Source organism: Manacus candei, unplaced genomic scaffold (assembly GCF_025592945.1).
Source record: "Manacus candei isolate 608988 ecotype Guabito, Panama unplaced genomic scaffold, ASM2559294v1 h1tg000063l, whole genome shotgun sequence".
NCBI classification, from domain to species: Eukaryota; Metazoa; Chordata; class Aves; order Passeriformes; family Pipridae; genus Manacus; species Manacus candei.
In genome coordinates, this window is record NW_026138111.1 from 1138412 (window position 1) to 1152279 (window position 13868).

Consider the following 13868-nt stretch of genomic DNA (forward strand, 5'->3'; position numbering starts at 1 on the left):
TTATCATTGGAACCCCTGGAAACAGATGCTGGCAAAACAAATACTGTGTAACATAGAGAGTAGGATCACCCATTGTAGGATCACTGACTCTCCAAAAACATATTTCCTCTTTAACATAAAAAAATCCCCTCCTGTGTCTTGGATGAATCTTCTGTTGCCAACGCAAAAAGGAAGACTTTGTCCAGCATTGCTTCTATAGCATGTATTTTACCATTTCCATTTAGAAAACAACTTTAAAATAAAACTTCTTATTCCTCTGTAACAGCTGGGGGTTTTTTTCGGTCAATTTTTACTTTTTTGTTCTGTTTTGTTTACTTTACTACATGAGGCCTACAAACAGTAGCAGAACATCATTTATTATTATTTCACCATGGTTTCTGCAGATGGGAAAATGGGTATTAACTACACCAGTTGGTAAGGGTCTTCACTTGCTATAGGCAAAAGTCACCTGAGGCTATGACATACCAAAGAACAGCTCTTCTTTATTTACATTCACAAGCTGCAAGTCTCTGCCTTTCTACTGTGGACTGCAATGAATGTACCATCTCTTGCTAACAATAACCATGTGCTACTATATTCAACTTCTGAGATTTCTGTTCACATATCTCTTTGTAACCTTCAGGGTCAGCATCTGTAATGTATCTCTATGTTCCAGAGATATACAGATGTTACTTCCTGTTCATACTCCAAAACAAGTAGATTGACCCCAGAGTGACTCCAATATTGGAAGACAGCTTTTAGGAGGTATCTCCCACCTTCTATTTCTGAGTCATTTAGTACTAAATCTATCCTCTAAAATGGTCAGTTTTCTGCACAGATTAGCCACAGCCAGGCACCAGTTTCATGGATCCAACACTAGAAGAGAACAATGTAACTCTTACCATGCAGATTCATTTTGCCATTAACAATACAAATGTGGCAGAACAAAGTTCAGTTTCACATAGTAAAAAGCTCCTGGAAAATGGGTAAGTTCTCACACAAATGTATACACTAACTATACTGTTTCCAACACCTGAGCTAATATAAAGGTGGGTTAGATCTGTTTACAGGAACTGTAGAGACAATTTTCCATTGCAGTGCAGAAATCTCCCTGTGTAACTTTGTGTACAACAAATGCCATAAAATTTAATTTCTGTATCCAATACCATTTGCTGTTAGAGCAGATCATAACTTACAAACTATGGTTGCCAATGTTTCTTCAGGCTAAGTCCAGACAACAGGGCTTCCATTGTAACAAAGCGTCCTGTAAAAATATTGAGCCTGATTTTCAACATTGCTCAGTACTTTTAATTCCATCTGATTTGTGTTGGGACTCAAGGTGTTAGAATATCTGGCATCGATTGCAATTACTCTCTTTGTTCTTAATTCCTATTTTTATGCAGAATTAAGTTTGTAAGTCTCCAAGTTTAAATCTCTCTTTCTCTATTCTCCCAAGTGATTTGGAGGGATAATAGCTGAATTTGGAGCTCACTTTGATATATTTTAACATTTCTTTTTCCCTGCCTTGGGAGTGTGTGTGATTTGTCACATCCTTTCCTTTGGAAATCAAATGCAACTCATTCATTTGCAGTCCATAGCTGGTCGTATCTATTAGACCTGAAAATATTTTTTCATTAACCTTTACAAGGTTCTCCTACTGGCCTAATTTTCTAACAGACCAAAAAGTGGAGCCAGGCTATCAATTCAAGTCACTGCAGATTCAGAATCCCACTAAGAGTAAAAAGAAAGAGGTAATTGTGGAAAGTCAAAATGCCACTTTCGGTTGTGTGGGTTTTTTTTCACCCTATTTAGAAACTTATTATTAAAATATTAGTAATTATTTATGTTTCATCCTGGCCTTCAGGACCAGTCAGGATCTGAAGATCATTAAGTACAAACACATAAGAAAAGAAAATTGAGCTAAGTGTTCATATATCCATATAACCTCTACTCAGGAGTGCCCAGTGATTACAAAGTATCCTCAAGTTTGAATTGTAACTACACACAGCACACAATTCAGCCACACAAGAGAATGGGGCCTTAGATTATCATGAGAGAATTTCACGCATGGCAGTCATTCCTGAAGAAAGTGCCGAAACAAAGAATACTTCTCTCTATGCTTTGTATGTCCTTTTTATCCTTGATTTCAGAAGTGCATCAGGGTTCTTCCCATTTTTAAAGTATTTTACCTATTTTTGATGTTCCAGGCAATTTTTTTTTCTCTGTCATTATTACACTGCATATAATCCACCACTGATATTAAGCTTCCCTGAGTCTATGTCAGGGCATCTACTGTTTTTGTTGCTGGATGTTCCATATAACTCAGGATCTTTTATTACTGTGCTATGCTTTTCTGTCTAAGTCCTGCTTGATTGAAGGCATTTCCTTCAAATGTCCTGACACTTTTGTACTTAATTACTTTTTTAACGTCTCAGGAATATGGGTGGTCCAGGCCATGTGCATTAGCAGCTTGTGTCAGAACAAGGAAACGGGCAGCTGAGCACTTTCAGACACTCGGAGCAAAGCTGTCAAGGCTGTCTCATGAAGACATCAGAAAAAGTTCAAGACATTTTTAAAAAAATATGGAGAGTATGCAAATAAAACTGGTGACTAAAACCGCTTCTCTAACTCATGGAAGCATTTCCACTGAGTCTGCTTTTATAAAACAGATTTTGGTCCTAAATGCTGATGTTTTCTTCTCTGTAATAGAAGCTTAAAAATCTTACATATACTGTAAATACCCTTACAATGATCTCTAAAATTACGTGTGATATTTTCTATGCATTCATGAACACATTCATCGTACTCATAATTTAAAACACTATGGTTCCTATTCCAGGGATTTTAGAGGAGCAAAATGTGAGGGAAAACAATGAGGGACAGGAGGCTAGCTAGAAAAAAAAAAAAGGTGGTTTCTTTGCTCTGTCACTGTGTTGTTGCTTTTTTTTCCAAAGAAATGTTGTCATTAAGTTGCAAATATTTTCATTTCTTATATTCTTTTAATTTCTTCGAAACTTTAAGAAACTGATTTCTGGTACTTCAGGAATGACAAAAACAGAACAAATGTCTTTCCCACTATTGAAAAAAGTTATTGAGACTTAAAAAAATCTGTGTTTTTAAAAAAAAATAATAATAAAGAAGGAAATATTACCTGAAATGTAAAGGGATGAATGCTAAAATAACGAAGTTTAAAAAAAAATATATATTTAAAATGAAGATGAATTACTTCCTTTATTCTAGCTCATTTTCAGAAGTTTCCCTGGATATGTTCTCTCTATGTAAGATGCAGAACTTTTTACACAATATCAGAATCTGAACATATGCAATGATTACTTTTATTCAACTTCCAATTTTTAAGTCGAGGAGTAGACTCAGGATAAGGATAATAAACTTCTTCAAACCCAAAAGAGACTTTTAATGTATTTTTTTATTAGTACTATATCTTTTAATTACTGTCTGTCTATAAGGTACTGTTTTGTTGTTTTGTTTTTTTTTTTTAATTAACAATGTCTTGTCAGGGACAAGTCTAAAGAGTCAATACATTTCATCCAAATGCAACAAGTTCTCTGATTGAAAGACAGGTCACAAAAGGAACACTGGGTTTCAGAGTAACCACAGAAGAGGAAGGAACCAACAGTGGGGGAAAAAACTTCCATTTTGCTTAAGTCAGTCATACTTGAGACACAAATCTGTAAAATATATGGCTCTGCTATATCTTTTCTCCTCTATCCTTCCCTTAGGTATCCTTACGGAAATAAATTCTGCTCTGCTTTGATGAGCAGAATGATTCTGCTGTCATTTGAAAAGCCAGAAAGTAAAATTGTCCTGTGTAGTACAAATCTAAATTGCACATTCTAAACATTAAACAGCAAGACAGCAAAAGCAAGAGAGATCTATTGCACATCCTGCAGGGAAGCATATAAGCCTCACGAGTTTTCTCTATCAGCACAGCGTACGGGTGTTGATTACTGCACATAAAACATTGTGCCCTTTTTAAAGCAACACTTACCAAGTCTAAATTGAAAGAGATCTTAGTATGACTTCCTCTGTATGCTAATAAAATGCATAATATCAGGTCAAAGCACACAAACAGTAGCCTGTTACAGAGCAGACTGCAAGTTTTCCTTTTATTAATTAATGTTTTAATACTAGAAAATGTATCTAATATCCACGCATGAATGCTAATGCTTCAATACAGCAAACAGCAAAAATCTTGACAGTTTTTTTGCTGGTATTAGCACTCAGATAGAAATGACAAAAATTAAAAATGGTCAGTTTTTGGGTTAATTTTATCTGTCTTGTGGGAAAGAGAAAACTGAAAGCCTTAGCAGTGCAGTGTAAGCAAAAGAGCTTGGCTTGTTGCCGAGGTCACGGGTTGTGCTATGTGAAAACTAGAGTAAGAAGCAACACAGCATTTTAAAAGACTAACTGTGGCAGGCAAGGAGAAGAAAACATTTATATTGAAACACTGTGGGACTAAAATTCAAGGCAGCATAATTTTCATTCAGATATAATTTTATGATATTTTAAATGAACACATTAAGGGAAGTCTTGGATTTCCCAACCCTCTTTATTTGGCTTAATTTTCTTTTTTATAGTCAGACCTCCATAAAGGATACAGGCATTTTAATTTTTTTTCACATTTTGATTACTTTTGCACAAACTCTTGTGTTAGAGCCAAATAATGAGGTTTTTGGTCAGAATTTTGTTTGGACGGTGACTGAGTGAAGAGTCTCTAGGGCAAATTTTTTTCACAAGGATTCTCTCAGATTTCTGTGTTCACTGTTTGAGAGAGTTTGTCACAAAAGCAAATGAAGCAGCAGAACTGGCTCTGAACCCTGTGCACAAGCAGGACCTACCTGCACTTCTAATGTGGAGTCCTGCAATGTTTAACCTGGCTCCCCAACTTGCTTTTTTTTTGCTTTCCAGTTTTAGCAACTCGACACATTGAAGACACCTTATTAGCAATTCTTTCACTATCAATTGCTTTCTAGATCACAGTGGAGAGGCACAATATGCCTCTGACGGAGCTAAGCTCACACTCAGCTTTCTTAGCTTAGCTCCTGAAGAATCTTGTACCAATGGCCTTACACATCCATTACTGACCCTAAGAGAGAAATGTAGGCAATATTTATAATCAGTACTTTTCCTACTCCATACAAGTCAATACATGATTTGCATTCAGCAGTCAGCATTGTAGATAAACAAAAATTAATAGTGGTATTTTTAAAATAGCCCCCAAAAGAATCAGAATGATGCTGCACTTTGGAATGGCTGAAAACCCAAACTTTCTGGAAAAGAAGGTCTATTGGAGATTACGGGAAATTCTGTCAGTTCCAGTACTCAGGTATGACAGCCACTCTGAAAGACAGAGCTTGAAAAACACATCTAGAAAGTATCAGAACATGTTTAAACATCTCAGAGTAATATTTGTATTAATTTTTTTTTAATTTAAGGAACTGAAATAATTTTAAGCGAAAATTATCTCCTAGCACAGAAGCAAAAGTCATCAGCAGCATATGTATGTGGCGGCTGTTCTGTACTGCATGGAGAGTTAACCTGAATTCTTAGGAGTGTTTCGCTTAATCAATTGCATATCTCCCACACAGCTAACTTATACAAAAAGGTTATAAAAATTAAGTAGATAGAAAGTCTTTCAGCCAAGCTGAGAAGTCTGGAGAGCTGACTCCAACTTTGGTGTTTCAATACAGTTCATATCTCTGGTATGTTTAACATTACTGTACACATAGCTTTTCAATGCATTCCCAGTATTTCTTTTGTGTTCCCTGATGAATAAAAAATTAATCCCAGAATTATGCAGGACAGAATCATACTTTGGCCTGTACACTTTGTTGCAGCACAAAGAATCACTGCAAATCCCAAAGTCTCAGCACTACTAATAAACCGATAACCTGAACAGAGCCTCATTGTGTGACCACAGGCTACAGAAGAAGCTAGAATTCATAAACTGTTAATTACTCTGCAACAATTCAGCCACTGTGGTAGTTTGGGTGTTATTTCACAGTGCAGTTGTTTTTCATTCTAGATGACAGACAAATTTAAGAAATGTAACTTCAGAATAACCAACTCGCATGAAGTCTATAAGGATGGCAGGTCCTGGCAATACTGAATTAAAAAAAATTTAAAATACTTATTCTGTAACCAGAGGTGAGTGAGAGAGCAGCTTTGGTGGGTACCTGGACCCCCAGGGTCAACCCACCACACAAGTTTAGATGTGTTAAAATCTATAAGTTTGTTAATGCTGAAACTTTTAAAAGTGTCTGCAAAAGCAATAAAGTAAGTACAGAGTTCTACAACAGCTTTACAACTGCTTAAAAATTTTGTTAGGGTAATTCAGGAATTCTTTAGCACTAGAGGCAGTAGACACGTGCAAACACACTCACAGCCCATGATCTGGCTGACAGACTGGAAACCCAGCCTTCTAAATGTTAAACCAGAATACACAGGCAGCTGTCCCACCTGCCCAGCTGAACTACCAACATGATACCACGGTATTATTCCAGCTCTTCTACTGATATGTGACACATCTGAAGTGGAAAACAAGCCTTCATATAAAATATATCCTTCCCCTATACCATAAATAACAATATTTTCTTGGTAATTGTAAAAAAAATTGGCAGTTTTATTTATATCTTAGTATTAGACAGTTATAAAGTATTATTTCAATATTCAAAAAATTAAATAATGTCCAAGTTTCAATATAATTCTTACACTGGAATTGTCTTTGATTATCATATTCATCTTCTTCATAGCCACATTCCAGCACTGAAATATGCCATGGCTATGAAGTCATACTAAATCTACAGTTAGTTTTTTTGCTTGAATTGCATTAATAATAAATACATTTTTGAAAACATGATACAGGACCAAAAAACTACTTGCATAAAATATTTTTTTATATATTCAGATGCATATATTAACATTCTAAGAATTTAGTTTTAAAACTGAAACGTGTTAACAGGACTTATTACGAGTATAATTAACTACTACAATCCCTTTGCAATGGTTACAGAAATCCAATGTGATCTAGTGCCTTATACAGTCTGCCACATTCAGTACAAGAATATGTTTCAATGGTGAAATCATCCTAAGACCAGCATCTGTAATCTTCTGGCATCAAACAGACATATGAATGTGCCTGATGTATGGGGCTGCATTTACTCATCAACTTGAAATTGAAATATTAAAGATGTAAGTTACACATCTGACAGACATTAAGGGACTGATCCAAATATCCACTGAAATGAGCTGATTTATTTCAAATTATCTGACTGAATTTTAAAAATATATCATCCTAAGAATTTTTTGAATTAATATACTAATATTCAGTGCTGACCTTGACAAGGGCTTTAAAAGTTCAGAAAGTTTTGGAGAGTCAGGGAAGAAAATAGACCTTATTTGTTGGCGTTTTGGAACCAGAGTCTTTGAAGAGAGAAGGTGACATAAAACATTCATATCCCTATGCTGTCACATAAAAAAAGATCACCAAATATTCTGCATATAACACCAAAATGTTACCATTTCAAACAAATAGTTATAATTCATTTAAACAGTAACTTCTAGACAGGGAGCGGTATGTGAAACACTTAAATTCTTCATATACTTATGTTTTGGAACACAAGGAAAAGAAGTAAGCACCTGGAGACATGAAATAGGACACATGTGAGACAGTGATCTAGTTAACAATCACTTTTGCAGAAGCCTGGAAATTCTTTTTTGATGGGCAAAATCAGTAGGAGAATGCTGTTCCCATATATTACATTAGCTTTAACACTAAAAGTGAAAAGTGCTCATTTATAGACTGGAAGACCATAATTCAGACATACTAATGCAAAAAAGAAGACAAGACAACTGAAATTTTCTGCACAAGACTGTAAGTGAGCAAGATTTATAAACATAATTAGCTAATAGTTGTAAAAAAATGTTTTGGAGAGAACTTTTCCTTTCAAATTGATTCTGAATAACTTTCTTTAAAGTCATTTGAGAGGATAACCCAGTTCCAACATCAGAAAGTTTCTCCAAATGTACAGATTTATTTTCTTACTTGAATACATCTGTCTGTAAGAGTTGGCATTTTGCTGATTAGCAAATCTTGAATTCCATTGCAGCCATTGGCAATACTTCTGAAGACATCAACTGAAATTTAGACAAGAAATAAAATGATTATGTCTTAGCAACCCTAACAAAAACATTACAGGGAAAGCTTGAGATCTCTTCAGTATTTTAAAACCATAGGTACCTAGATGCTCACTAAGACAAGAAATGCATTAATCTTACCAAAAGAAAAACAGACCCATAAGGTATATATATTATTCTGCAATTTGAACAACATAATCCAAAGGATCTGTCCAAAAAGTGTGTCTTTTAATCAAGCAAGAGTAAAGTCCAACAATTTTTACAGCTGACACCATTTATGGAAGTAGTAATGAATGTCATTGTCACATTATTCTACCTTAGTTTTCGCAGCCTTACGAGGTATTCACTGCTAAAATCCAGTTTGAAGCAAACTCTGAATGTAGCAAAGTATCTTCATCGCTTTTTTTCTAGATCCATTCCATCTGGATCCATTCCAGATCCAGATCCACACATAAAATGTGTGTTAAATTCAGAGGGGATACAAGGAAAGATCCTGTGCAATCACAATAAATTGAGCTCATTTAGAGAATCCTTCATGCAGGACCACATCACCAACCCTGAATACTCTAACAGAGCAATATTCAGTGAAGTTACAAAAGGACAGATGGATTTGTTAATTCAGTTTATTCCCTTTATCACTCCAAGGAGACAACTCTTCAACTACCTAAATTCAATAGATGTCCGTTCGCTCTTGGGCATACGAAGTATTTCCTTTGACATATAAATGCTGTGTAAAGTAAAGGACAGTTTCCTTCTAGCTTCATGTTCCACAGACAACTTGGATGTGAATCATTCCTCCCCAGGAATTTGCCCCCTTGATATTTGCAGGTAGAGATTTCACTGTTTCCCAAGGGTTTGAATTTGTATAATATAACAGATGATGGTTGGACTTGGTGATCTTGGAGTCTTTTCTGACCTTAACGATCCTATCATTCTATAACAGTTTTGTGTGGTTCAGACCACAGCCATGCTGTGTACCAGGAATTCATTCACAAAATGTCCATAGAAAAAAGTAGTCTGTCATATCCCCCTGGGTACCAAATGAGGCCTGTGGAGAGAAGAATCCAAAGCAGGAAAACTGTAATACAAAGTATTTTGGGTGGGATTCTTGCTGTGTCCTACCTCTGCTACTTATCAGTGGAAACAAGGGTCAAGCCTGCTTTCCTTCCATCTTGCATTGAATTAGAAGATTCACACCCTGGGTTTCTGGCTCTTCTTCATTTTGCAAACTTAACATTTGGGTTCTTTTTGCATTTGGCATTTTTTTCATGGAGTAACTGACTTTAAGTTAGAATCAAGGCAGACTGTCTTTTCTTTTCTGGCATAATGCCCCATCTTTTAACTTATGCCCAGGTTGGCTTGCTCTTTATTTTCAGGCTGGAGTGGCCTTTTAAACAGATTCTTTGTAAATTGTTTTAAATATTTTGATGTCAAATGTCTTCTCTCTCCTTAAAGGACTGTGGCACTCTTTGCATTTTTTCCCTTGTGCAGCGGGGGTGTCAACACTAGAAGGGAAGTGGCTGGAAATGTTTGTGCAGGTCTCACAGCCAGCTAGCCAGAATATGGTGTGGCTCATGACACACACTGGCACTGTTAGCACTGTAAATAATCTGGTGTGTTTTAAGCTCAGGACAAGTGTAGCATAAATGTTTTTCCTACAGTGGATCTGTAGCAGCCTGTAAAATGGGAGTGAAAACCCTAACACCAAAATAAATAGAAGAAATATTTTACCAGTAATGCATGGTAATATAAATCCCATCAACTACCTGATAGCTGCCTGTGCTCAAGGTCAGGTCTGATATGGTGCAGCTGCAGAACCTGGATCAGGTTCTGAGACCAGCCTGAGAACAGCCACACCGTAAGAAAGAGGTGAAGAAGGAAAATCTTGGGAGGCTGCAGGGCTGCAGAATAGGATTATACAGAAAGAACCATCTTGTAACCACAAGCTGCTCAGAGCATGTAGAGCTTGTTGGTGCAGTCCAGGCTCTCACAGCACCTCCAACTGAGACATGTCCGTTGGACAAAAGGGCACTGTGACTTTGGGAATGTGGTTGGTATGGGTAACACATCAGTGAGGATCTGCAGAGGGTAGTGTAGATCTCACTCATCAGCATGGATAGGTTGGATTTGCCCACCACAAATGATTGCAAAACAACCACTAACAGTATATGGCAAAGGCAATACTCTTTTCTGCTGCTAATGATCACTAGAAGGTAAAATGTTGGTGTGGAAAGATGGGTGCTAGTTCTCAGGACAGAATGTAAAATTCAGCTGTCCAATTCTAATTTTGTACTCACTATTGGCATATGTGATGTAGGACAATATAATCCTATCTTGTTTCCTCAGCCCAAAACCTTCAGTATGTATGAAAGGGATTAGCTTAATTGTGAATATCACACAAGCAGCTGCCTGAGGGAAGCACTGGGAAATCTTTACTCTCTGCTGGTCAGGAAGCACCAATTGCTTTACCATGGCATCACCAATTCGTCCAAGCAGGAGTTTACCTAACCCTGCAACAGGCCTCTTCCTCATTGGCTCTCAAGTGCCACAACAGAATAATTATGAATCCTGGGATCTCTGTATAGCAAAGAGCAACAAAGATCCCAAGACAGGTCAGACCTGACAAAGTCTGAATCGCCTCTGGAGACCTCCCTCCCTCTCTAATGGTTACGTAGATAAATTAATTTTCTAGGCACCACCTTAGTTTAGAGGCCTAAAATTAAGTGAAATTCCCATTCTCAAAAGGATAGATAGTAGGTAGCAGGTAATCAGATCATACTCCACAATCCTGAGGAACAAAAGTAGCATGTCTGTTTCTGGAATTCACTAAGGATTGCATAATGTTAACTGCAGTCTAAAGGACTTTTAATCTCTGTCTGGAAAAACACTGTTCACTTAACATAGCCATTTGATACCACAAATAGCAGAAATCTGGTGTTTTCCTCCATGCAATCCAAACCAAATTACACTGAAGCAGTTAATAATACCCCTGCACAGATTGTTTAAACTTTTTTTTCACTAGAAGAGTTTTTTAACTTAATAACTGGATAATGAGTCTCGGGCATCAGGCTGAGAAAGTTCCAGTGTGAAACATGTATTCAGATAAGATTAAATAAAATTAGTCAACATTCAGATGCTATTGCAATATCATATGTATTTATCTTATTTTCCTTTATTCCCTTTATTAACCTTAATTTCTTCTCTAAAGCCCATATGGACTATCTATGAAACTTCAGGCACTCTTGAAGATAAAGTATAGAAATATGAAATTTTGTGCACATTTTAGTAAAACAATTGCTTTCTCAACTCACCTGAAATTGCTGTGTTTAATAGATTGCCTCAAGAGTGAAGAGTTTGTCCTGAGAATCAGTGTTAGGATACATATGGAGTTTAATACTGAATTCTTTGCCCCAGATGAGCAAAAACCAACTTAAACCTTCTCCTTCAAACCAATTGTGAGGAAAGATCTTTTGAAGGTTATTGAGTCTTAGCTCCTACAAAATTCTGCAAAATAGACTTTTTCAGCATGACCTGTAAGATTATTCTATAAATGTTTTACTTTTCTTGCACACACAATTCAGAAGTCAATGGAATGATAAAATATAAATATAAATAAAACAAAGTAAACAAGTAAAATATAAGTCCGTGTCTGCAGGAGTTTTCAGTCTAATATGTAGATTTCTGACTTGGGTTTTTTCTAAATTGTATGCTAGGATACTGTGATCTGAAATGAAAGTACATCAAAACAAACATGGAGCAAACCACAGCTAAAGATCTGTCCCCATAAATTTAGAAAAAAAATTTAGTGAAATGATAAAATGCTTGTAAGAATCTCAGAGTTCATTTAATTTAATCTTTTTACAGTTTCTTAATCCCAAAGAATAGGACTATGCAGATTTTTTATTCAGGTTTTGGCTTCTTTGCTACACATCTCCCACTTTAAAATTCCCTCTTTCTCCCCAGAACTGACTGTATTTGTGAAATCCATTCTGCAAGGCAGAATGCTGTCTGCAGTACAGAAGGGATTTTGAAGAAACACTATTCTATGATTCCAGTATTGGCAACGCACTCTGAGTGTAGAAACTTGAAAATCAATGTTCAGGATCGAGGAAGTACTCACTGGGGCACAAGGGACTATCTTTTTTTGTGTGTCCTCTCTTTGTCAAGAATCATAAAATGAATTGTGGTATCCCTTCAGATGTTTAGCACATTACATTAATGGCTTGCCTCTACATGTTATTTTTCTTTTAGTTTTCCACTGTACAAAAGAAAAAGCTTATATTAACATACTCCTGAATTAGCATGTTTCTAAAAATAAATAACAGTCCATGTGTAACTTATAGTATTCTTCAGTTACACAAGTTTGTACTCAGGAAATGTAAACAACCAGTTCTCTTCTTCAATAAATAAAGAACATGGCTCAGACTTGCTCCCCAAGTGATGGCCCCTTTTTGTTGCTCGATAGGTCCGAAGAAGCCAGAATTGGACAAAATGAGAATTCTCCCAATGAAGCCAGAGCAGGAGGACTGCAGATGGTGAAAACTGGTGAAGCCTACACATTTGCCAATAGCTTTCCTGACATCCCCACTAACACTGCAGGATGTCAAGAAATGAAAGGGTCAAACTTATTTTTCCCAGTGGCTTATCCAGCTGTTGTAAACCACAGCAAGTGACAGACTGTTCCAACACATTTTGGGCCAGAATAGTTTCAGTCAGAAAATCAGCCACAAATGTCACCAAAAAAAAAGGTCAATTTCTTTGAACACCTTCATTTTTCTAATTTAACTGGAAATATCTCTCATCAAACTGTTCTAGTTGTATCATCCCCACCTAATATGTTGATAAATGACATGCAATTGCTTTATACCCTCCCGCCTTTTCAGTTTTGTGTCTAACAGCAGAAAATTTTCCTCCTGTGTTGTTCAGCTTCAGAAGAAGGACAAAGAAATCTTATACTTTCTACATAATGCTATGAGAACATCAATGGTGTAACAGGGTACCCTTTGAGCAAGACACAAGAGAATCTCTGTGTTTTTATGAAAATATGTTGAAATTCATTAGTGAAAATATTTACCACCTGTGTCATAAGGACACGATCTTGATTACTGTGTTTTATGCAAAAAAAACCCCTTACCTACAATTCATCCATTGTTATTGCCAAGTATTAATATAACAGTCAAAGGAAAGACTGCCCTGCTTCATGACAACGAACTAGAATTCCCAGTTTTCTGCCTAACTATGTTTTAACAAGCTATTTAAATGCCCTGGTCCTCAAGTTGCCACTTTACAAAATCATTCGCATAATCACCCATTTTACACATGGGTTTTCTAAATAGATGTTCAAATCCTTTGGTAATAATGGTAATAGGAGAATTCATATAAAAAGAACTCTAATACTAAAATAAAAGAAAAAAACAAGAATAATGAAAAAACAGGGAAAATACATATTCTATAGAATATATATTCTGTTCTATAGAACATTTTTAGCATAATTTAAATATTTGTACTATAGCTTCCCTACATTTTTCTAACTAAATCTGAAATATTAGCCTTTCAGAAGTTCCCTTTGGTTTAGTTCATCCAGTGAGAGGGAAAAAAACCCTATCTTATTAAAATGCTTTCTGTATCTGTGATGCAATCTGATGCTCTTTTTGGTTTTAACTGTTTACTTAAGCACTTGGTTATAATCATTAAGCACGGCTCCAGAATCATGGGGAAACCCAAAATGGAGC

The 13868-nt window shown here is 36.1% G+C and overlaps 1 protein-coding gene across 1 annotated transcript in view; it reads right to left on the bottom strand.

The window, feature by feature from the left end:
• FBXL13 (F-box and leucine rich repeat protein 13) overlaps positions 1-13868 on the bottom strand; it is a 58037-nt gene that overhangs the window by 17871 nt on the left and 26298 nt on the right. Inside the window, 5 exon segments of the mRNA XM_051805162.1 lie at positions 5020-5086; positions 7034-7160; positions 7273-7359; positions 7362-7422; positions 8045-8136. Coding sequence (XP_051661122.1) covers positions 5020-5086; positions 7034-7160; positions 7273-7359; positions 7362-7422; positions 8045-8136 — 434 coding nt within the window.